Source organism: Cylas formicarius, unplaced genomic scaffold (assembly GCF_029955315.1).
Source record: "Cylas formicarius isolate icCylForm1 unplaced genomic scaffold, icCylForm1.1 PGA_scaffold_3__17_contigs__length_32017465, whole genome shotgun sequence".
Taxonomy (NCBI): domain Eukaryota; kingdom Metazoa; phylum Arthropoda; class Insecta; order Coleoptera; family Brentidae; genus Cylas; species Cylas formicarius.
The window spans coordinates 18,182,382-18,207,482 of NW_026844326.1; the positions used below are offsets into that span (position 1 = coordinate 18,182,382).

At 32.4% G+C, this 25,101-nt stretch overlaps 1 protein-coding gene across 5 annotated transcripts in view; it reads right to left on the reverse strand.

Moving 5' to 3' along the window:
• The window catches only part of LOC132700211 (neo-calmodulin-like), an 87,447-nt gene that overhangs the window by 43,836 nt on the left and 18,510 nt on the right, over positions 1–25,101 (reverse strand). Inside the window, exons 1-3 of one of the 5 annotated variants that reach the window (XM_060667407.1) lie at positions 22,166–22,262; positions 6,950–7,112; positions 2,329–2,370 (exon numbers count right to left, since the gene is read on the reverse strand). The exons of 1 other annotated variant lie outside the window; for it this stretch is intronic. In XM_060667407.1, coding sequence (XP_060523390.1) covers positions 2,329–2,370; positions 6,950–7,036 — 129 coding nt within the window. In that variant the 5' untranslated portion in view covers positions 7,037–7,112; positions 22,166–22,262. Of the gene's footprint in view, positions 1–2,328; positions 2,371–6,949; positions 7,113–22,123; positions 22,263–25,101 lie in introns of those variants that run through there. 3 more of the 5 variants (XM_060667408.1, XM_060667409.1, XM_060667410.1) reach the window with 3 other exon arrangements.

The window sequence follows — 25,101 nt, forward strand, 5'->3', positions numbered from 1 at the left end:
TAGTTCTGAAGGCTATTTTAATTTTAATACCGCATTTTGACAAATGTTCTGAAATTTTTTCACTGGGTTTTCCTATGTATGTAATTGTTTTAAATTGTTCGTGTTCTGCATTAGGTTTTGGATAAATAGAGTTTACTGTTGTCTGGATTTGTTTTTTATTTATAATTTTATCTATAATGGACGGATTGTAGCCGTTGTTCAGTGCAATTTGTTTAATGATATTAAGTTGTTTGTTTTTAGTTGAGAGTGGCGTATTAAAAAGGCTGTGTATAAAAGAGTGTGTATAAGGGTGATTTGTAAAACTGTGTCCGTGTGTGAAGGTTTATGGTAAATGGAAAAGTCTCATTTGTTTTGCGTTTTCGTAATAGTATATATATAATAGCAGGTAGTTTGTAAATATTACATTTGATAAAGACACTTTTAGTTCTTATTTATTTTGTTAAATGGATTTTCATCAAGTAAAAGCCATCTCAGTTCAATTTTTAAATTGTAACAAATTAATAAATGCCTAAATTGATATTTAACTAATTTCCTACTAAATTAAACAGTTTAAATAAATTGAAATTTGAAAAAAATTACTTAATTTATAATTTTTGTACATTTTGCTCTTTACTATTTAGTTCATAGTTTCCATAAATAGGATATGATCAATATATAAACCCAATCAGCTTCCAAAAATGTATTCTGTAAACCAACAATTTTTCATTTTAATTGAAAATTCAAACTAAATTGTTTTCCTGATATTTTTCTACGGCAGCGTCGGCCTACAAAAAGCACTAATAAATGTAGATTTATTATTGTAATTGCAAGCTTTTAGAAAGGAAAGGAAAATTTTCATCTAATTTGAAAGACACACGGGTTTTATAATCCGACGGGTGTCGATATTACGGTCGAAACAAAAGGGAAGCGGATTGGACGAGAGTCTTTGGATAATAATTTACCGAGCCCCACGCGAAGAAAGGCATATTAAAATTATCGAATGTCATCCCTCATCAATCTTAATACACGGGAGATTACCTAAGGGAGGGATGCCAAATCCATTTAGGTCAAGGAAGGGTTGAAGGGTACTGCAACTTGTTATTTGAAGTTTGCTAAAAGCTTCTCGGTTTTGGTGAATATACTAGCGAACCCATTGTTATTTTATTAATAGTCCAAACATATGTTTTAATTAAACGGATTTTGCGACCTATAAGACATCTTTAAAAAATGTTTGTATCGATTAAAGTTCCAGAAAAGTGCCTATCTACAGGGTGTAACATAACATATTAGGGTTTAAAATAAAACTTATTTTTTTAAATATTTACAATAAATTAAAAAATTAAATGGAAATCAAATTCAAAATTATAATAATAGAATATTTGAAAATGAGATTTCCGAATCCGGTATTAGCTGAGATTTTTTTACTTCGAACTAGTGAAAGTTCGTTCATTCTGAGTGGGTCATTAATGCTGGTAATGGTTTTTTCTCATTTGTTTTGTCAAAGTTTAAAATGTCTGCCCGTTGTAGGTAATTAGGCACTAATTAGGATTTCTTCTCTGATCGCAATTCTCAAGCACTTTAAAAAATATGTACATGCTGTCAATTTAAATTTATCTACCCGAAACGCACATCCCTTCATCACTACGTTGAAGTAACCGGTTTCTCACCCAAGAACAAATCAATTTACATTGGTAAATTAACCAATACCATATTTTATATGTATATGTATATTCAAACCCGACCGAAGAAAAATTTTGACACAATCTGCTACAAACAGTCACAAAATGGATTCGAATAATAACTAAGATTATCAAATGATTGGAAATGCGCGTTATTAAATGTTATTTAGTTGTGTCAATATAAACATTCTCCTAACAAAACAAAAAAAATTGGGACATTTTTAAAAGTTTGTAGTATATCGTGTCGGTCTCGAACAACGCGTGCAATGGGGCGTGCTTGTAAGAAATTTTGAATATTTTTTAATTCAATGAAAAAATGTCACGCATATTGAATTCCATTATCTGGAAATCTGAAAAGCATGCAGTATTTCGTGGTCAAAGTTCGTATTTGAACGTCCTACCGAAAGCAAATTCCTATCCCTAAAAAACTGACATGCGGTGGAATTTAAAATTCAAAAACCAAGCAGAAAACCTCTAATCTACGTCAAAATTGACACTCGCAAAGAACCAGTAATTTAAACCTGTTCAACAACTTCGTATATTACCATTTTGATTCTTTTATGCCTATTTGGTGGATCGGTAGTTTCTCGAGTCGAACAGGTCTAAACGTTCCTTTTGAAAACTATTTGATGGCGATAATTTCTAGCTAATGGGTTAGCTAAAATATTACCTGGCTTAGACTTCTATAGCTACTCGCGCTTCCACTGCGCGCCTGCAAAAAACGATTGAAAATGTTTGATTAAAGATCTCATATTACGTGGTGAAATGAATGCGAACACTATTGTTGTGTCGGAATGGAGCGTGCTTCTATGTATGCAGCATGGCAAAATCAGTCGATCAAAACCGACCAACTCAATCCCACTTGAGCCTCCTTCAAAAGAAGCTGTCTTATGGGGTCTCCGTCTGATTAGAAAAATTGCAAGGAAAGATCTGGTGCCAGCCAGCTTTAAGCTCGCTTTTCACGCCTTGTGATATCTCACGAGCAAATGTTCAAAAGTTAATAGGGTCATAAATTAAAACTATTCTTTTATATCAGTATCCGTTGTAATGCGTTATTCACTCTTTCCTCCTTGTCTATTGTAATAGTTTTATAATGTTTGTCTTTATTAATCCTCCTTGTTTCAGAGATTATGGCATAATTATCCATCATTAGACCAAAAAGTAAAGAACAGATAATATTAAAAAATAAAAAGATACTAAAAATCGTCAAAATCAACGCTATATTTTTAAATAAACGTATTTAAAAAAAAACGGTTTCAAATGGTAGATGCCTGAATCTCCCTTTATCTTTCGATAATGACAATTTTTATTTCTTTCTTTCATTCTTTGAAATTGACTCAGAATCCCGTCGAATATACTACTTTCAAAATGTGTCACTGTGACACATTAGTGACAGGGCTTATTGATCTAGGTTTATAGGAGACGTCATTAGCCATTACTAATCGAATGAATCAATTATCAACTTTCAATAAAAATTCATAAACTGATACCAAAAATGGATGGGAAAATATTAAGCCTGGATACTGTAAATTATTTCAGTCTAGTTTGGCAAGTCGAACAAGAGACACAAATAACAAAAAAAGACGGAAACAACAAAATATGTGCCAGTTGGCTATTGAAACTATTACTATTACACAAATCTCTAATGTTTGTCAATAATAAGATCCCTCGTTGTTAGATAATTGGAGGATAAAGCTCCTCTGCCGAGTAATTCAGAATTGAGTTCTTAACAATTATCCAATTAATATTTAAATAAATATGGCGCTAATAAAAATGGATTTTTGACTGAATTAAGTACAGCGCTATAACACAGAAATAATATAAATACTATACTATAAATATCTCGATAAATATGATCGAAAACAACTGTTTCATGAAAACACATTTTCTTGACAATCCGTAGCAGAGGCCAAATATTTGCAATATACATGTATTCAGTAATATCATCAGCTATCCGCACAGCAGTTGTGGAAGGATTACTGAAAAATAACGTCATCTTAGAGAATTTTGCTGCTTTTGCTGTTGGAAGAGAAGTACGAAGGAATATTTGGAAATATTGGTGTAATAGGGAACTTGAACATTTTTTTAAATTTTATAATTCATTTGTTTATGTACAGATACCAAATATCAAAACTTGAAACCCAATATTTAAGTTGCGATAAATAATTCAAGTTGTGACACCAGGCTATTCCTTTTAAATGACACTAAAGGCGTGGCATTGATCATGACGTCATACCGCTGTTTTGCGATCATACGGCGACATGTTATAATCTTATTCTCAGGTTATAGGCAGAGAATTATATTATTTAAGTTTATTTTTGGGTTGTTTGTATTTAATCTACACAAAAACAATATTACGAATCTTGCCATCGTATTTGAATGCAAACCGTAAAATGCCATATAAACTTTTTATTTGTCTACCAGAAAATAAAAGCCGTGGTGTTTTGTTAACATTTTGTTCAGGTGTCACCTTAGCTTTAACCGTGCAAACATGTTTAACTCTTCAAACTTGCACCCATCCTATTCCAGTCTCCATATGAGTATCTTCCTGATCTATATAAAATAAAAAATACTTTAAGTTATCAATGCCAATATACTTAAAATCAGTATTTAGGTTTCCTTTTTGTTTTTTTTTTTGTTGAATAATTTAGATTTTATTTGATATACATACCATTGGAATTTTAAAAGCTAGAAAACTTTAAGCTGATTACAATATTATATCGGCTTAAAACTAGTGACCAAATTTTCTATGAACATGCCTTTTAGCTTTAACACCGCGAACCTCAGCAAAAGAAAAACTTTCCGTGTTTTGTATGTAAGAATGTCACCATAAACAAATCTACTAGAGGTAATTATCAGATTGACTTTAGAAAATCGGCTTCTGTCATTTTCAAAACTTTCTTTTTGATACTAAACTCAAAATTACCAAAGCAAGAGACAGGATCAAGACTCAAATAAAAATTAAAACCACCAAGACGAACTCGTTGTCGATCTCGAACGGCTTCTTATGCTTTTACAATTTTTAATTGCTTATATTTGTTCCATAGGACTACGAAATAATTTTGTATTGTAAGCTGTGGTTCTTTTAGTAGTATAAAATTACTTTTATAAGCAATATTTCTCAAATTAAAATTTTGTTCAAGCTCCCTATTGAATTTAGGGCACAGCGTTAAACGTCCACGCAAATTACCATCAGATAGAAAAAAAAAGTGCTTGCTTAGAAAGATAATTTGCTGTATTTACAAATTTACAAATACCGATATGGTCCACGATTTAACAGAGCCACTAACGTTCCAAGAACACTGTGGGTGCAGATTTGCAACCAGAGACAACACAACACTTCATTTTCTAGGATACAGCTAAGCAGGTAACACTAAACACTATTCGCCTAACAAGTATTAACAGTACAACAGGTCCTAGCTAGTCCTAGCTCATTAGAATTAGCCAAATCGTCAATTAACATTCCTACGAATTCAGCAGCAAAATCGTTAACTAGAGTTTACTGAGATTTCATAGCATTGCATGGGCGGAAAGATTGTTGTCCTAAGTAGCGAACTCCTTGGTCTTATCAAACAATACCTATCAACTTATCCGATCCCCAAAAGTTTAGTAATCTGGATCTAGACCATTGATATTAATAAACAGCAGTACGCACAGAGCTTTTGGGCTAATTTATTAACCTTCGCTTATATTTTCAACAGGCGCAAGCGCCATGCATAATATCGAATAAGTTTTTAAGCCGTGGACACGCAAAACTACGTGTCTTATTAACGGAGTTCATAATACCCTGTCAAGCGGGGCGTATAAAAGGATGTCCGTGACACTTTGCAGGGGACCTTTCCTTTTATTTATGGCGTTGTTACAGGGCGCGTGGGCGTTTCATCTTGAAACTGGGGTTTAATACTATTTCCGGGATATTTATCCCGGAGAAGTGAAAATTGACATGGGTACGCAAACAGACCGACGAAACAACAACTAGGTGGTGCGAAAATACGATAAAAGTTCGATCGCGTGTTATGGTTTGCAATAAACCGTGCGTCCAATTTGTTTTGATAATTTTTTCATTGGCTGTAACTTTTTTGTTTTTAAATATACAATGGTAAATAAAAAACAAAATATAAGGTTATTACAACTTACAAATGAAAAATAATCGGAGTTCTGTTCATATTTGGAACTAGCAAAAATAAATTAAATTCTTTATTAATTAACTAGTTGCTAACTGACTTAATTAATTACTATTCTAAATAGTGTTGTATTTGATCACCATTTTATTCAACACATTTTTCGTAAACTTCATTCTTGGCATTTAATAATAGTTCCGAATTATCTCTTAACTGATTGATTGCCAATGTAATTAGTTTCCGATATGATCACAAGAAGTTATCTACCACATGAATTTTTATGTGCCCTTAACAAAAGAAATCCGTTGAAACCAAGTCAACCAATAGTTCCTCCATTCCCTATTCAACCTCAACATTTAGAAAGAAAAATATAATCAGGACGACATGACCTTGTATCTTCTATATACTACATTGTATTGTAGAGGCGTAAATAATCTTTGATCTACACAAAATACACATTTTGCATGCTTCTCTGGCATTTCAGAGATCTTACAAAAATTGTTAGTTTTATATTAAACGTTTCCTTTGGGGAAAACTTAGCTGCTCTCCCTTGTATTTTGATTTTTTATTTACCATGATATCTTTAACAACACAAAAAATCAAAATATTATCAAGATAAATTGAAAGCACTATATAAGCTATTCGTAATTAGAGTGTTCTATTAGGAAGAATTTATTTCTAAACCAAATACAGTAAAACATGACCTGATTTATAGGTCTATTGACTCGATTTTTGAGAAAGAGAAATTGTTAAAAACCGCACTACCACCCGAAATGTACGGCGTTTTTGATTTTTGTTGTTGTTATCGCCAGTTGTTAAAATTTTCAAAACTGGCGATAACATTTTTATTTATTTTTATGATCCGGATAAAACTTTTATTGGAGAAGTTTTTAAGTGCAGTGGCATTTTGCAGATTTTTTCTATATTTGTCCTATTTTTCTAAGTATTAGTACAACTTTCGCGTCTTGTGCAGCAATATACTAAATCCACATCCATATGATTTTTCGAACAATGAAACATATAAAAAATTATAACTTCATATCTGTAAAGAAGTAGTACTTTGCTGCAGGTATATTTATTTGATAAAAGAAATAACCTATTTAATACGGACCAAAATGTGCGAAATTATTTTCTCCAACGGTATTGACATATTCTGAACATATTTTTTACCTTGCTCCTTGTCCTGGGAATATATTCCTCTTTAGAAGATTTTCTCCTCTTGTCTTTCAATATCATCCGAGCTGCAGCGAACGCCATCTTGCTATAGTCCTGAGAAGCACTCCAAGTTTTGTCTCACTCAATGTTTTGACTCATTTTATTCCCACCGCCATCACTGTATTAAGTGCAAATAATTATTATTCCAAATATTTGACCTTTACAGATAATAAGCCGAGGAGAAGCAGAAAAAACAATTTTTACGACGTGACCGAATCTAATTTTAAAATTTGCAAATGTTATTCCTCGGACGAGAACTTCAAGTAATCTCCCAAAGCAACACACAATTTCACTCCTCGAAGCAAGGAGGAAAGTAATTGGTATCGATTTGGTTTTACCTTTAGAATCGCGAATCGAATAGAGCCACTTCGGTTTACGTTTCAACGAACGTATTTGCAAAATTACGTGACCATACTTTGTGCTTTTTTAAGGTCCCGGAATGAATGCGTGCAAAGAGCTGGAAATCAATCAACATAATCGTAAAACCGAACCCGTTCTTGCAAAGAAAGCTAATAAAGTTAAAAAAAAATGCTGCTTGCTGGTACGATTCAGTTATGGTGTAATTGTATGTTTTAACTTTAATTTCTAATCAAACTTCCGATGTTTCATTAAGGCGATAAATGAATGTGTCCAATTTAATATGTTGGACATGAGAGATTGGTGTTATTGGAACTTTAGCTTAGCTCGAATTCTTAACAGCATTTGACATGATCATTTTAAGTCAACTTTAATGTATTAAAAGCCCATAACTCCGTTACGCTATCCAAATTTACAAATCAGTAATGTCCCTCTAACTTTCGCTAATTCTGTTGGTTATCTTGGTACGGTTTTGTTAGTCAACGTTCCTTACATTTCTAACTTAAACTTAAAAGCTTGATTTTATTAATTCTAATAAGACATTGAAGTCAAAACTCATAGTCAAATCAACTGCCTCATTAATTCAAAAATCATGATATTAGAAAGTTCAATTAATCAAAAATTGTAACGTAACTATAATTATTAATTTTACGCTGAAATATTTTATGATGAAATAGAATAGCTAAATTAGGGTAAACCTTTAAATTCTAATATGACATGAATTGTAAATATCGTACAACTCTTGGAGCAATATCCTGTCCTGTTACATTTTGATATTATTATCTAACAGTCTTCAGAAAATTATCTGAGATAAATGATTATCTTTGCTTACTGACATAGACCAGTTTGCTTGCTCATCTATTTCAGGAAAATATTTGGTAAAAAGAAAACATTTTAAACATTTTTACCGTAAGTTTTTATTAAAGATCCGTTCCTTATCCTCATAAGAGGTGAGTTATATCAGCGGCTATAATATTCCCAGAATTTCAGAATGCTCATTGTTAAGGTTCATTATTTTATCTTTTTAACCAGTGGATTTTTCTTTAAATTCTTAAAATAAAGAACAGTGATACACATAATATTTTTGCAAACCTACCTAGTCTACGGACGCCACTGGCTATAAATTTTAAAAATCTACATAAAAACGCGGCTGCTAAGAGAGTTTGTTCATTATTTTATAGAAATATTTAGGAAGTTACATCATCAAGCATCTTATTGTGAACCACACTGTATAGGGAAACCATTTTCCTGTAAAATAGAGCATAAAAATCTGAACCGGAATTCCAAATTAATAAAATTTCAACATTGCCTCACCCTTATTCTGCAGTCGCTGAATACGCGACAGAGACTTTTGCAACTTCAGCGAGTCTACAACATCCACGCATTATATTCATAAGTTTTAATTAACAGCAAAAAAAAACTGCCCTTCCAGATTATTAAACATAACAACCCGGCCAGGTCGTTAGTTGATGAGAGTAGACAATGGGCGAAAATTATGCAGGGCCTCCTCTAATTAAAGGACAAACGGTCTCCGGCTCATCATTAAATTTTCGTCGTGAACATTATTGCCGGGTACTGTTAGTTTTGCGCGGAGCCCTTTTTAATGAACTGTTTAAAAAGTTCTTCTTCGACGTCTCGAGAAAATCCAGTCGAAAAGCCGCAAAGGCAAATAATGGCCGATATTAAATTGTTTTAACAAAATTTCATTTCAATTAAAACGTCTTTCTGCTGGTTTGTTGGCCAGTACCTCCATCAGAACCTGAAAACTAGGCTACCATCCAACGTTTACATTTATAAACTTCCATATCACCTCCTTCTGGTTCCGAAAGAAAGGCAGTTCAAAAACAAATGTGCAGAGCAATGGTGTTACTGTATGTAGTAGATAAATACAAAATAATTATAATTATCCCCAATGCAATAAGGAAAAATGGAACGTCACCTACGCATGATCGAGCTGTTCGGACTTTTGCAGTTTCATATCGTCTTTATAGCGACATTATTGCATCAAAAACTAATGCAAATTTTTCGATTTTTCAAATGAGATTTTAAAAAAAGAGAAATAATAATAATTAAAACTCTACTGATCCTTTGCTCCATTAGTTAAATGTGTTAAACGCTGTACATTATTTGCAGTACATTGGATTTGAAGGAAAATAAAGTTATTATTAATATATTATTCTATACTTTTATTATTATTATATTACAATTGAGCTTTTACACAGTTTATAAAAGTTTGGGTGCTAGCCTCAAGAGTTGAATGAAGAGTGTCAAAACTTGGGTGGTAACGCCACATATCACTTATTTTATTATCGTTGCCTCATTCCAAGGTTCTTGTCAAAAGTTTCTTATCAAATCACAACCGAATAACCTCAAACCCACCCCCTAAACAAGAGTAATATTTACATACATATCATTACCAAATTTCAATAACTCCAAAAGCCTCGGGATATTTTAATATCTTCCACCTATATTTGGATATCGGTTCATTGCAATCCTCCCAGCGAATACGAGAGGTTTTCATATAGCAGCGTGAAAAGTGCTCGCTTTTCAACATTATTGAATAAGTCGTAATATTACGTCAAGCGTTGCAACGATAGCGGCTAAGAACACCCGCAGGTGCAAAATAGGGAATATTTTTCATCTCTTTTTTATCGCGTTTATATATCACACGCTCATCCAACCGTATTTATATTATACATGAAATAGCGACCTTAAATGCCTATGAATTTCTAACGTGCAACGTAAAAGTTACACCGACAATCATTTTCATTATTGTATATCACATAATATAATTTTAACGTTCAACATATGTGCGGCTAATATAACTTCCATCTCATCATATTTAAAGGAAAATGCTGAAAATACACATTTGGCAGGGTGCTTCCTTTATGCGCAGAAAATATTGAGGAAATAAAATAAGTAAATATATATAAATAAGCATATATGTTTTTTATATAAAAATTGTAATTGCGATACATCGCACTTAATATGGTTTTATTCAAATAGTTAAAGTCTGTTCATAGATATAAGAAAGTGACTAACTAAAACGAATTAGGGAAAGACCCGGGCAAACTGTAAGAATGAAATATGGCCGAAAGGTCCGTACTTTGCTTAGAATTTAATAATTTGGGGTTTTGTTGTAAAAGATACTAAGCAATATTTATTTACTTTTATATTTACTTATGTTTAATGCTAAAATAAAATTACAAATTATTTTTATTACCTACTTAAATTACTTCAAATTATTTACATAATATATCAGTATCACCATCGCTATCATCGCCTAATTATTATTTGCAATATGGATATACGATTGTTCTGCTTTTTCTATATGTTTAACAGAATTTGCCCAACTTTTTGAGGACATTGGAGTTAACACGGAGAAAAACATTATTACGATGAATGGCAGATTTCAGTTGGTGCCAAACATGTTCAATGGGATTAAATATACAGTGGTAAGGTGGAAGCCTAAAAACTAGATGCCCTAGATTTTTTGCATAATTATCACAGACGTATTCCTTTTATAGGTTCAAGCTTTGTAGAACCTCAATTAATTACTTTTTGGTATAATTTTCGTGAAAATAAATGTCGTTATTATACATGTAGTTTTGGATTTTTGTTTTTGTGTCACATGAGAAAGGGGTCAACTGTCTACTGTGATAACTTGCATTGTTCATTACAATTATGGTGTTTTGGAACTAGTTTGTTTTTAAACCAACTTTCAAATAAATCAGGGGTGGTGTCCTCATGGTAATCCAGAGAAGAATCTTTAATATTTTTCGCAGACAGAGAAAGTTCATTTGGAATCTTTAGAACCGGCATGCAAAATAGTTATTCTTTTACCTCTTTTTGATGGCGCGATTGTTTTACACTTATCAGTTGAGTCAACCCAACCCTTTTCCGGGATATTATAAGTGTCGAAACAGGTTTCATGCAAGTAAATAATTGGCCTTTGTTGTTCTGTGTAAATCCAATTTTTTTCTAGATATTCCAGTCGCCATTTCCAAATTCTAAAAGATTCCATTAAAACTTGCCTTCTGTCAATTTTTTTAAATCTAAAACCTATGTGTTGAATACACTTCCATAAGGTAGTTCTGCCACATTTAACACCAGCTTCATCTTTTTTAAGCCTCCTAATTAAGATATCTACTGTCGGTACGCTTTGTTCCTCGTATAACTGGTACATTTTATGCCGTAAACTTAAGCTAAGTAGTATACCAAACCAACGAATATTAAACAAAGGTAGGTATAAAATTATTTTCTATTACGGACCAGAATTTTACCTGAATTTAAATTTCGAAACATTAGGTAATAATCTTGTTGCATTGTATGTTAATGACCACCCTTGGATAATCCCATTCAAAAGCAATTGGTCACTTTCTTATATCTATGAACAGATCATACCCTTTACACTGCTTTAAAAAAAAAACGTCCAAATGATATTAGTAAAAAGTTGTTCCATTAGACTTTCTGTACGAAGAAGTTGAACTTTACCGATGGTAGCCATAGCTTTGTACTATATATTCGTCAAACTATTTGCTATGAAGTGCGTAAATTTAATTTTAAATTCATAGAGCTCGAGTTATCCAAACTGGGTTAATCGTTATCGCGATATATTTTCAAACCCTGCCGGAATGTATTATGAATAATTTACCATGTTTGCAATCGCAGAAATATACACATATATTCGTCCCAGTGTGTTTATTTCCTTCGGAATTACATCACACAAAAAATTTCTCTCTGGTGTTGAGGCACTGCAGACATTCACCTGAGTCTCCCAGCGAAGAAAATTAAACTTCCGATTTAGAAATTTTGTAAATGTTAAAAACTTAGTTAACACCTCAAACTAAACAGCAATTTAATCTACATTTTTCTGATCAAGTTGACATACCAACAGGCTATATCATATTCGTAACTGTCTTTAATTTGCTGGGGTATAGTGGGTTCTAAACTTTGGAATTATTTACTACCATACATGCATAAATACCATATCAGTAACAAAAACAGCAAAGTTAAAAAAATACAGCTTCATACATTTTTTTGAGTTTTCAGAGTTCGTGGAAGAAACTATCATTTTTGTGAAATACCGTTGATGATTTTTTTAACAGAATGTTTTTTATGTTTCAGTCTTTGGTTTTGATCAAAAACTTCTTAAAGTTGATATCAAAGACGTAGAAAAAACACTAATATTAGTTGATAATCCCATGCAACAAAGTTATTAAATAAATCTGTGTAAGCTAAAGTTGTATGATTTACCGGTGCTAAATCCTAAGTCGTGTGTGCATTGCAAAATATAATTCATTAATAAAGTTTACAGTTAAACTTGGGGCAGACCCTAGCCTATTGTTGGGTCACTTTAATTTTAATAAATAAACCATTTAATTCTTAATTTGACTGATATATTATTAATATATTGGTAGTTCTATTAATACAATTATATATACATTATAATCTTCCTAATCTCATACGCAAGCCCAACTTTCAGTTGTGATTAATTTTAGCCCTAGAGGGGGTTGAAAATTTTTAATATGGTGTAAACATTCGCGAGAACTAACTTAGATCAAATCATGATTAAAGAAAATTACTCAAAAAAGGCATTTTCATAGGTGCTTTTCTTTCCAAATCTATTTTACACACTTATAAGTACTATGGCACTTTCTGAAGCGCTAGCGATGTGAAATATTGCTAAATATCTCGTTCGTTCGAAAATCTTAACGTCGTAAATAGATCCTACATAAATATCTAGCCCCTTTCCAATTTCACCACTTTGCAGCCGCTCCCCTATCCGCAAATTAAATGTTCCGTCGCGTTTTATTTTTAGCGATGTCCTCTTGCCGCCACCTGATTGTTTTAATTAAAATAAAAAAAAGGAACTACAAAATAACCTTGCGTGATATTTGAAGCCCTGCCCAGATTTGCCCTTTCTTTTAACCGATCTAAGCTCATGCGATAACTGCCCGAAAGCACGACACCGTTTTATATAAATAGTACCTACGTTTCCTAGAGGGGTGAAAATGGCTGGGAATTAATACCGGCGACGATAACAAAAATATTACTTGGATTTAGAGTTCTCCAAACGATATACCGTTTTTACCACATAATCCGGTATTTAAATTTTGTAAATTTTTATGAAGGTTTAACCGCAGGCCTACTTCGCTTGGGTTTCTCTTTGTCATAAATAGATTCACAATTCTTCAATGACGTTCCAGAACCGTACTTCGGTGCTTCGTGCATACAAATGCTCAAAGTTGACGGATTTGTATAGAGTTTCATCAGCGAGATTCCTTGATTTTTATTAGTCCATTCAGTGAAAAATGCATCCTTACTTTAAAATGTTTATTATAAATATAAATGAAGGTGTAAATTTAGCTATAAAACAATGTTAGACTCTTCCCCACAATAATAATTATTTCTGGCACTAGTCGACTGTTCTACACATTTTTTCCAACTAGAAACAGATATTTTTTCTACTTCACTTCTAATTAATTCTATTGTCCCAGAACTAAATTTCAACAAGTTGTTAACAGTCAATATACAAAACACTACGCAACTCTTCATGTAAAGTTTTAATTGTTAAAACAATATTCTTCTGATAAGCATCATATACCAACCGTCTCACTATTCCGGCATGGTGCATGTCAAGTAAACTTTTTGGGACCCCACCATTTTTCCGCGTTTTTCTTTCTTCACGAGCTGTGGCCTACGGTGTTTTAGTCATCTCGGACTTTGATTTTATGGCTCCACTCTCCCCAGATGTCGATTTCAGAAACAGAAACAAATTTAAAATTATAATTACGTCATCGACCACAATCTCAACTTCCCCATCGCTGGACTAATAAAACTGAATAATGTTAGTATTTGGTAAGAAATAAATTGTAATATAATGTATATGGTACCTCAAGAAAAATGGCACACTGAGTAACGAAAAACAAATGAATAACATTAAAATGTTAATTACTAATTACAAACACAATAAATAACTCCAAAGCATCGACGGCTAAGAAAATACTGCTTCAAAAACTGACAGCATATTCCGATTTCACCAAGCACCACCAATAGCAAACTGGGAAAACATCCATTATAAATCAATTATCTACATAAGATTTTGTATTGCTTTCCTATGAAAATATTTTAAAGTCATTATAGTAAACCCTTACATTGGAAAACAGTTTAAGCTTTCTAATGTGTTTTTAATATAAGAGATCAACCTATCTAATGGGTAAATTCAACTTGAAATCGAGCTACCTCAAGTAGGCACCCTAATATGAATTCAAAGAGAATAGAACAGTCCTCACACCACACAGTTTTTCTCGGCTAACATCTTAAATAGGGCCCTGGCTTGTGGTACAAGTGCTTCACAACAGACGGGTCTTGAACTCATTCCTAAGTTAAAACCATAAAAGGTTGCAAAATAGGTATATCGTTCGGAGAACTGTAATAACTTTTCTTATTGCATTGTATCGTATTGTATTGTATTGTTGTATAATTCTCGAAACTAACCAAAACATGCGTTAGGCACATTAGGACATACGGAATAGAGACAAATGCATAGCGGCGAGTAAACAGATCTTCAGAACAACCTAGGTGGAAACACTACGTTCAATGACTCAAAAAACTTTTAAAGGCAGAACATTGAGCAATGATGTTTCACGAGATATGGTGAGATGGGAGACGATTTATCCGGTACACTTCTATGTTCTCACTCGCCCAACACACTTAGTCCTCGTCAAGAAGTCGGTATTCTATGAGGTGGTAATTTATCTCGTCGCCACTGGCGAGACTGATTTTGTGCATATAGGATTTGAGGCGTCAGTGTCTGGTATACATTCTTTTCTTCTTCGGTATGCGTCTGGTTATCATCGAATCTGGGTCTATCGGTGGCGTCCCTGCGACTTTCCTCTTCGTGAGGATGACTTCTTCGTTACTTTCCAGCCCAATATGTCCTGGTATCCATATAAGTGTGTTCTTTTGGCAGTTTCTTACAGTCATGGACGCACTGCTACGATTTTATCGGCCTTTAGGGTAGCCTACCTGTCCGAGAAGTTGCTTCCATATCAGCGTCATTAAGGCAATCGAGTGCATTTACGCTTGAAATATGGAGGATAGTTTTTGAGCCGTCAATGTACTAAGAATGTCCAAAGTAAGAGAGACCGAATACCAGTACACCCTTATGAGCGCCAAAAAGGGCTCGTATGAGAGTTGATTACCAGAAAGAACTACAACTACAGCTGCCTCTTTCAAAACACGACACGACAATCTTAAGATCCGAGAAATAAGAAGAAGTAGAAGGTGTATTAAAGAGACAGAGGTTTTCATGCTTGTTTTTTTACTATTATTTTCTAAATATTACTTTAAGACCGTGAAACTCCAAAACTGACTAGCTTTCAACATACATCGAAAAATGTATGTGTCTGTGCCTTCATGCATTACATCTTACATTTCTGGTTTGATTGAAAATTTACGGAAAATTTCTAGTTACACCTCAAGTTCAAAGATTTCAAATCGAACTCCTGATGCTTAATTGGATAACGAAATCGATTAAACCGAAACCCATTACAAGTTAAAAGCCTCGATCAAAACGCAATTAGTTTCCGTAGTGCTTTCAGACCGTATGTCGCGTTTCTTCAGAAAACAACTAACAATCGTTCACGAGGACGAAACTTCCCGAATATTTCGCCAGGAAATTTTAATTAAACGCCGAGAAATGTAACGGACCAATTGGGGGACGGCATAATGGCCAACACTTTCGACATTTGACGTTTTGTTCCGTGTGCCCGTCACACTTTCAAGCAAAACGATTTAAACTTTGAAAATTTCATTAATGGACCGTTAATTGATTTCGATCGATCGGAATAGAATGGCGCGGAAACCCAGTTGTCGAGCCATTGTATTTTTTTATATATAATGGCTTCAGCATTTAAAGCACGTCCAAGATAAAGGAGTAGGACATTTCTCCACTTTTTGTGCTGAAAATATTCAAAATATCCTTCTAATATTCCCCAACCAGTTCAAAATTTTAGTTTCATTTGTTACGGTCCTAAAGCTCATAAAAAAGAGTTTCTTTCTGGATAAAAGTAGTGGATCCATCGGCCCATATGGGTCTATAACTAATTTAATAGTTATCATTGTGGAGCAATGAAACTTGGAAGAACTAAAACATTAATTTTTCCTCTTAAAATAATAATAACAATAATTTATTCATTCTTTCAGCTATACAGTACAGTAGTTAGGACAGGTCAAAACTCAATATTGTCCGGACTGAAGCTTTCGTTTGGGATGCTAATTACTGTTAGTATTTTGTTATTTTTAAAAGCGTGTCTGCATGTAGCAGAAAATGATCAAATATTAATCGAATTATACCATTTTCACTAATAAAACCAATTCCATCACAAAAACGTTGATCATATATCGAAAGAAAATGTAAAGAAATCTTTATACTCTGTTAATCCCCAAAAGCGAGCTGGACTATACAATCAATCAATCCATCTTTACCGGTAAATATCCTAGATTTTGGAAAATCGCCCAAGTCGTGCCCATTTTGCAATCTGGTGATAAGAGCAATGTAGCTAACTACAGACCGATCTCTCTCTTAAACTACTTCGGCAAGTTGTATGAGTCACTTGTTTTGGAGAATTATTCTTTATTGTTAAGGGGCGTATTGACCCGAATCAGCAAGGATTTTTTTGTATAAGATCAATTTTAACTAATTTGGCACCAATCAGTGAGCAGAGGTGCGAAACTTGTGGCGTTTACACCGATTTCTCCAAAGTTTTTGATAAAATACACCACCTAATTGCCGTAAAACTGGAGAATTTCGGTGTACACGGTGCTTTGCGCGGTTTCCTAAGTGTTACTTGTAACAATTGTCATATATATATATATATATATATATATATATATATATATATATATATATATATATATATATATATATATATATATATATATATATATATATATATATATATATATATATATATATATATATATATATATATATATATATATAAAGTTACATGTTACGAAAACTGAAGGAAGAATATGAGAAAAATGGAATGGAAATAAATTTTTCGAAAATGGAATACCTGGCAACAACAGAAGATGGAGAAAACTACCTACAAGTCGATGAAAATCATCAAATAAAGAGAACCAAAAATTTCAAATACTTAGGTTTCATAATATCTCAAAAAGGGACAACAGAGGAAAAAATGAACAGTAGACTAGGCCAGACGCGAAACTGTATCAGACAACTAAATCCAATACTCTGGGATAGACACATCACTCGACACACTAAATCACATATATTTAACACCATAGTACAGAGCGTAATGACATACGGCGCGGAAAACTGGGTGATCAACAAAAAATACAAAAGTAAAATACAGGCCACTGAAATGGAATACTGGAGGAGAAGTTGTAGAATTTCGAGAATACACAAAGTAAGAAACGAGGAGATCAGGCAGCGAATGGGTGTCAAGGAAGATGCCTTAACATTGATTGAAGAAAAGAGATTGGTATGGTATGGGCATGTAAGAAGAACGAACAGAAATAGGTGGATACAGAAGATAACAGAATGGAGCCCCATAGGTAGAAGGAAAAGGGGTAGACCCAGATATATATATATATATATATATATATATATATATATATATATATATATATATATATATATATATATATATATATATATATATATATATATATATATATATATATATATATATATATATATATATATATATATATATATATATATATATATATATATATATATATATATATATATATATATATATATATATATATATATATATATATATATATATATATATATATATATATATATATATATATATATATATATATATATATATATATATATATATATATATATATATATATATATATATATATATATATATATATATATATATATATATATATATATATATATATACATACATATATATATTTCTACTTCATCCCTCCAAGATCTTCTATATATATATATATATATATATATATATATATATATATATATATATATATATATATATATATATATATATATATATATATATATATATATATATGTATATATATATATATATATATATATATATATATATATATATATATATATATATATATATATATATATATATATGATGACACTATATTCCGGGATATCATCCGTTCGCTCGTTGAACTCCGACTGGAATCCTGCAAATCTTGCATCCGACTGGAATCCTGCAGACGTTTCGCCAAAATCTCACTTGGCATCTTCAATGCTCGCGCTATATATATATATATATATATATATATATATATATATATATATATATACATATATATATATATATTTCTACTTCATCCCTCCAAGATCTTTCTCTGTTGTCCCTTTTTGAGATATTATGAAACCTAAGTATTTGAAATTTTTGGTTCTCTTTATTTGATGATTTTCATCGACTTGTAGGTAGTTTTCTCCATCTTCTGTTGTTGCCAGGTATTCCATTTTCTAAAAATTTATTTCCATTCCATTTTTCTCATATTCTTCCTTCAGTTTTCGTAACATGTAACTTAGGCCTTCTTCGTCTTGTGCGAGTACAACTTGGTCGTCCGCGAAATTTAAAGTGTAAAGACAGTCGCTTCTGATTGGAATTCCCATTTGTTCACATTTTTTCTTCCATGGTTTTAAGATCTCCTCTAGAAATATTTTAAACAATGTTGGTGATGTGGAGCATCCTTGTAGCAGCCCTTTTGTTGTTTTAAAGCTTTTTGAGAGTCTATCTTCGATTTTTATAGATATTTGGTTTCCTTCAAACATTTTTTTAACGGTCTCTATTAATTTTTGTGGCAATCCGATGGTCTTCATTGCCTTCCATAGTATCCCCCTGGGTATGGTGTCGTATGCTTTTTTTAGGTCTATAAAGGCTAAGTGAACCGCTCTATTTTTAGCCATTTTCTTCTCTATCACTTGTTGTATAGTGTATATATGTGGTCTATACAAGATCGACCCGCCGTAAAACCTGTTTGTTCTTCTCCAATTTTGCCTTTTATTTCTATTTCTAGTTTTGCCTTTACGAGTTTTCCATATAGTCTTCACATAGATGATATTACGCTAATTCCTCTGTAATTTTCGCAATTTTTACGGTCGCCTTTTTTGAATATCGATGTCATATATGCAGTTGTCCACTCTTTTGGTAGTTGTTCTCCATTTATTGCTCTTAGAAACATTTGGTGTATCATTCGGTATAGTTTTTCTGATCCGTATTTTATTAGTTCAGGAACAATGCCTCCTGGGCCGGCAGCTTTATTATTCTTCATACTTTTAATGGCCATTTTTACTTCTTCTAAGCTAAGATCTATATCCTTTTGTTCGTCTGATGTTGTCTCCGAGTTTTCTCCAATAAAAGTAGGTCTATCCTCTGTTAGCAGTTTTTTGTAGTGTATTTCCCACATAGTATCTGATATGTATTCTAGATGTACTTTTTCTTTCCTATTAGTTCTAAGAGATTTAATTAGACGCCAGGATTCTGAATTACGCGTTCCTCCTATATATTGTTCCACATTTTTGCAGGCCTCTTTCCATTTGTTGTTCTTTTCTTTCTGTACTATTCTTTTGACTTCTCGATTTTTCTCTCGGTATATCTCTCTAACTTCATCTGTTTTTGTATTTAACCACTTCATATAAAGTTCCTTCTTTTCATTTATGATTTCCCTTAGGTCTTTATTAATGTCTATTTTATGTTGGTTTTGTGATTCTTCCTTCTCTCCGAGAGCTTCAGTAGCTGCTTCTTTGATGCATGTTTTTATATGCTCGTATGTTGTCCCTAGGTCGTCGAGGCTGAATTCTTTCAGTTTTTGGTCTATTCTTCGCTGATATAAGTACCGTATTGACTCATCGTGTAAAAGCTGTATATTGAACTTTTGTTCTTTTTGTTCATGTTCAAATGCTATTTCTTTTTTTTTTCATATATAAACTATCACAAATTTACAAATTATAATACAGACCTTACAACTATTATTATGTTGGTTCTTTAATTGGGACTTGTCCTCTCAAATCTAGTTGAAGATAGTCTTCTCATTACTGCAATGGTGGATAAGTGAGATGTACTAGGAATACAATATTAGATTTTATTAACTGAAAATATGCAGCGCATTTTAAAAAAATATATAGTAGAAAATCAACTATTTATTAGGCATACTATTTTCCCCAAAATTATTTTACCGAAGCATTTATTTATTTATTAATAAAATAAATATTAATTATTACTATTCTCCTTACAGTTTTTATTTTTTATTGTTAACAAACTCGAGCTGCAGATTTAATTTTTATATTCATTTATTTTGTTATTTATTTATATATCTTACTTGATGTTAGTCTATTTCTAACTAGGTGTACATATTTTAACGAAAAAGGGGACTTTGCGAAATTAGCGTGTTACTATTCAAGAAACAAAATAGGCCTTGGATTGTGATCTATGATTTTGTCGATCACGTAGAATAAATGCTAAAAAGAGACTAGCCAATCTAGCAATATGCATGACATTAATTTACATTTGTTTACCCCAAGAGCAACACAACAAAACAAGAAACGGGCCGATCGGAGAACAAAAATAAAAAATCAAAATAGGAAATGCGAACGTCCGCCAACTAGTTTTGTTCTAAAGTTGATTTCCCGAGGGTTTTGTTTATCCCTGCCTCCCGGTGATCACTGACCTGATCCAAAGGAAAAATAAACTACTGAAACGATGGATTCCGGCAGAGGTTTCGTGCAAAACAGGCAAAATCAGCAGAAAATATACAACACAAATTTAGCCATGTCTTGAGTAAAATAAAAGTTAACAATAAGGCGAAGTTATTTGATAAAATGATGGTAACCAATTTTTCCAATTGCGTTTTTTCTTTCCTTGATTCATCATCATTAAAAAATGTCGACTTTAACATAAAAAATATCTAAAACAATTTCAGGTAATGGATTCTCTGGGAACTAATAAAATATTAACTGAGCAATTAATCGATTGTAATGAACCCTCAATTTGACCATTCAAATGCTGAAATCAAAATTTGGTTAGTGACAGACCGAATATGGCACTCTATTAAACTAGTATTGTGATATTAAAATTTTATCGCAATTTGGAATAACACGTATTGCAAGCTCTGGGTTTTGTGGTTTAAAATAATCAGACTGATTGGTTTGTAACTTGATTGATTAATTACTTTTGTTGCCAAAAAATAATAACATGTAAAATGGAGAATTTTTAGATGCAACTATAGGAACCACAAAAAATATTAGGCTGACATCGATGATATGGTTGTGATCAATAAGCGTGCTGATCACCATAACAATGAGGCAATAATAAAAAAAATGGGTTCATTTTTTATTTACTTTCTTGAAATGTACTTGATGAAAATGTGACCATCAATGCATCTCATTTTTCATATCGCTCATTCATAAGAAACTTTTCATAAATGAACGCCATTATAAAGTAATGGGTATGAGCATGATCAAACATTATAATTAAATTCGTACATCTATTTTTCCAAATTAATACCTTTTTCAACTATTATAATAAGATTATTATTTTTTATTGCTATTAGAATTCCGGTTTCAGTGCGCTTGAGAGATACTCATTTAATATTAGAAATAACAATTCTTGTGGAAAGCTAGAGCTATCGTAGGTATGTAATTATTTTTTAACTAGCACTGCTCGAAATCCAACCGAAGTGGCTCTAAAAAACGCAAACATTGTCGGATAAACACTTAACGGATTCCCAAAATGATTGCCGTGCGGCTCTACTTTCTCAAACCTTTGAGCATTCTACGAAGTGGCCATACTCGCAAGCACGTGCTCGTCACTGTTATATTATGAACTCCGGTCTGGGATAGAAACGAACCCAAGGCACGCCGTTACGGAACTGGCAACGGTATGAGCGCGTGGATATCAACCTGTGCAGATTTCGCGCAATGGTGTAACAAACAATTTCGGCAGCTCAGACGAGGAGAGACAGAGGAGCCACCGACTCAGAACTAACGACCCACACGAGGATTTTTCAATGTTACTCTTCCACGCGTCCAGAACGCACATTTTAAGTATAAGAAAAATATTGGAGAATGCTTCAGCGGCAGCCAGATACTAAAAAAAATTGAAGCTTGGACAAAAGTAGAAATAAACTAAACTGCTGGACACTGTATTAATGGTACGTATTATCTAAAACGGATATTTGGAGGAGGTTTATGGAATTTGAAGGATCATTTTATTAGCCACCTCTTCTCATTGCCTCTCCTATAATTTTTGATATTCTTCCTTCCTTCAAAGGCGTTTGTCTCTCAAACCTGCAACTTGAAACAAAAATGTTTAGGCTGAATATGCCACGTTAAATGTCGAATTTTCTAAAAAATGTCTTACTTTTAGTACATACAGAGTGGCGCAATAGCGAGACAAAGACAAACAACACATTATCTTGAATAACATCGAAAGATACATTTAAGATTTTATTTTCATTGTAAAATAATAATAATAATAAGATTCAATATACTGCAACAACAAAAAAACGGAATTAAACAATATTATTATAAGATGTACCCAAAAATGTTGTAAAGGCCTGGATAAGGCACATTTTAAATTTAAATAATCAATTTCATTTAGTGTTTGCCCAAAAATACGTTTTTGTTATTAATAAATAATACATTTTAGGTAATTTTTGTTATTATTTTGAGCTAAAAATTAATATAAAATGAAACTTAAGATAAACCTACCGTCTGAGACAAAAGGAAATAATAATAATAATAATAAATAATCAACAAAAAATGCAAAAAATCTGTGTCAGTCAATGTAACAAAATTTGAGTTATGATTTCTAAAGAAGATAATTTGATAACTAATTGTATTTTTTAAGTAATCATTTACTAGTTCTACTACTTTCAGACCCTACTTTTGGCAAATACAATTTTATGATATCAAACACTTAATTTTAAGTAAATCGTCTATTTCATTTTTGAATGTTAATTTTACATACAGGGGTCACTAGATAGTTCCACTTTTAATGTTAAAAAGGGTGCGGAGGAAGAGTTATAGGAGATAACAGGAAACAATGTTTTTTGAAAGATTTTCTATCTATTCTCAATAAGTTGGCAACATGGCATTAACATTTAAGAGAGAAAAAAATATAAGGCATATATTTATTACTAGATAATTGTAAAACATGTCTTTGGGTTTCATATACCTCTGAAAGTAATTTTTCGAAATTATGCATCCTGGGTATTTCAAAACTATAAGTAAAAAAGTTCGTCCTTGCTTGCGTGTTTGCCTTACCAACCATCTTTCTCAATTTTATATAAACGCATCTCTAACTGGAGTCCAAAATGTTTGTTTACCCCTTTCGAGTTTCCAACAGTTTTGGTTACACCAAGTGAAGTCAAGAAATAATTGTATAGTACTTCATGGTCTGAAGCTCTGAATTATTTTAACCAATTACCAAACCTGACGGGAAAAAACGTCCAAAACAAAAATTGCTTTTTTAATTAAATTTTAAGAAGACAACCGACCTTATTCTTAACTTTTTCTCATAAAATGACCTTAAGAGCCACAACAACAGGCAGATTCAAATTTTAAAGTGAAGTCTAAATTACACAGACCCTATTTTAAAAAATCCAGCAAGCGGTTTCGGCATTATCGATTTTGACCCGAACTGATAAAAGCGTCATCTATGGTAGTAGAAACGAGTTAAATAGTTCGATGTATTAGATCCAATTTGCTGCGAGGGAATCTTCGATTTTACAAAATATTGACTAACCCAAGTGAAGTGGCAATGGTCTGGATATTCGTGCCGTTGTATGCGTGTTGTATCCGAAAGATTAATCGACAAATTTTAAAAAATCTACTTTTTAATCCAATTAACGTCTTCGATTTTGATTATTAACTTATTTATACCTTGAACAAACTCATAACAAAATGTAAATAGAATCCAGTTTCTTTCAAAATAAATTTTTATTGATGGAATGTATTATATTCAATGTAAATTTAATTCCCCTCACTCAAGTTGAGACCATAACTTCCAAAGCCTAATTTTTAAAACATAGAAAACAGTTCTCTCGTAAGAACCATCCTCTATCACTGTTAATTTGTTGTGAAAATAAATACGAGAGAAGAGGACAGAACATCCTTGTCCTAGAATCCATTTCCAGCTTCGAAAATTGAACCCCTGGGGAATAAATTAATCGCTACACTGGAAGTCTCATTTCAGAAATCGTTCGGAACATACTGATAAGACGTAAGACCCGGTTTTAACACAATTCCTACAACGTCCTAGTGAGTCTCGGCCACTGCATATCTGAATAATGCAACTGAAAACTGCAAGTGTGTGTGAAGGCACCGATTTACTCAACAGTCACGGAGTGCTAACAATACCTATAAGAAATGAACCTGGAAATGCATGGACGACTGGCCTGATGGGAATAAGTGGGGTATCGATGGTACACCAAATGCACCAAAGCGCGTGAGGCGTTGGAGCTGACATCTACCGGTGGTACATGGTTTTAAAATAAGTAACTCCATAGCCAGTAATCCGCTGAGTCAATATCAAGCAACTTTGGTGGCCCTGAGCAAAATATCTACACGACATTGAAAGATTACAATACTTTTGTGAAACATTTTTTTTTCATTGCATAAAGAACATTTATTTTTTGGTAGTAATTTGATTTGCACATTATCATAACCATTTAAAAAAAAAGCTTTCTAGAAAAAC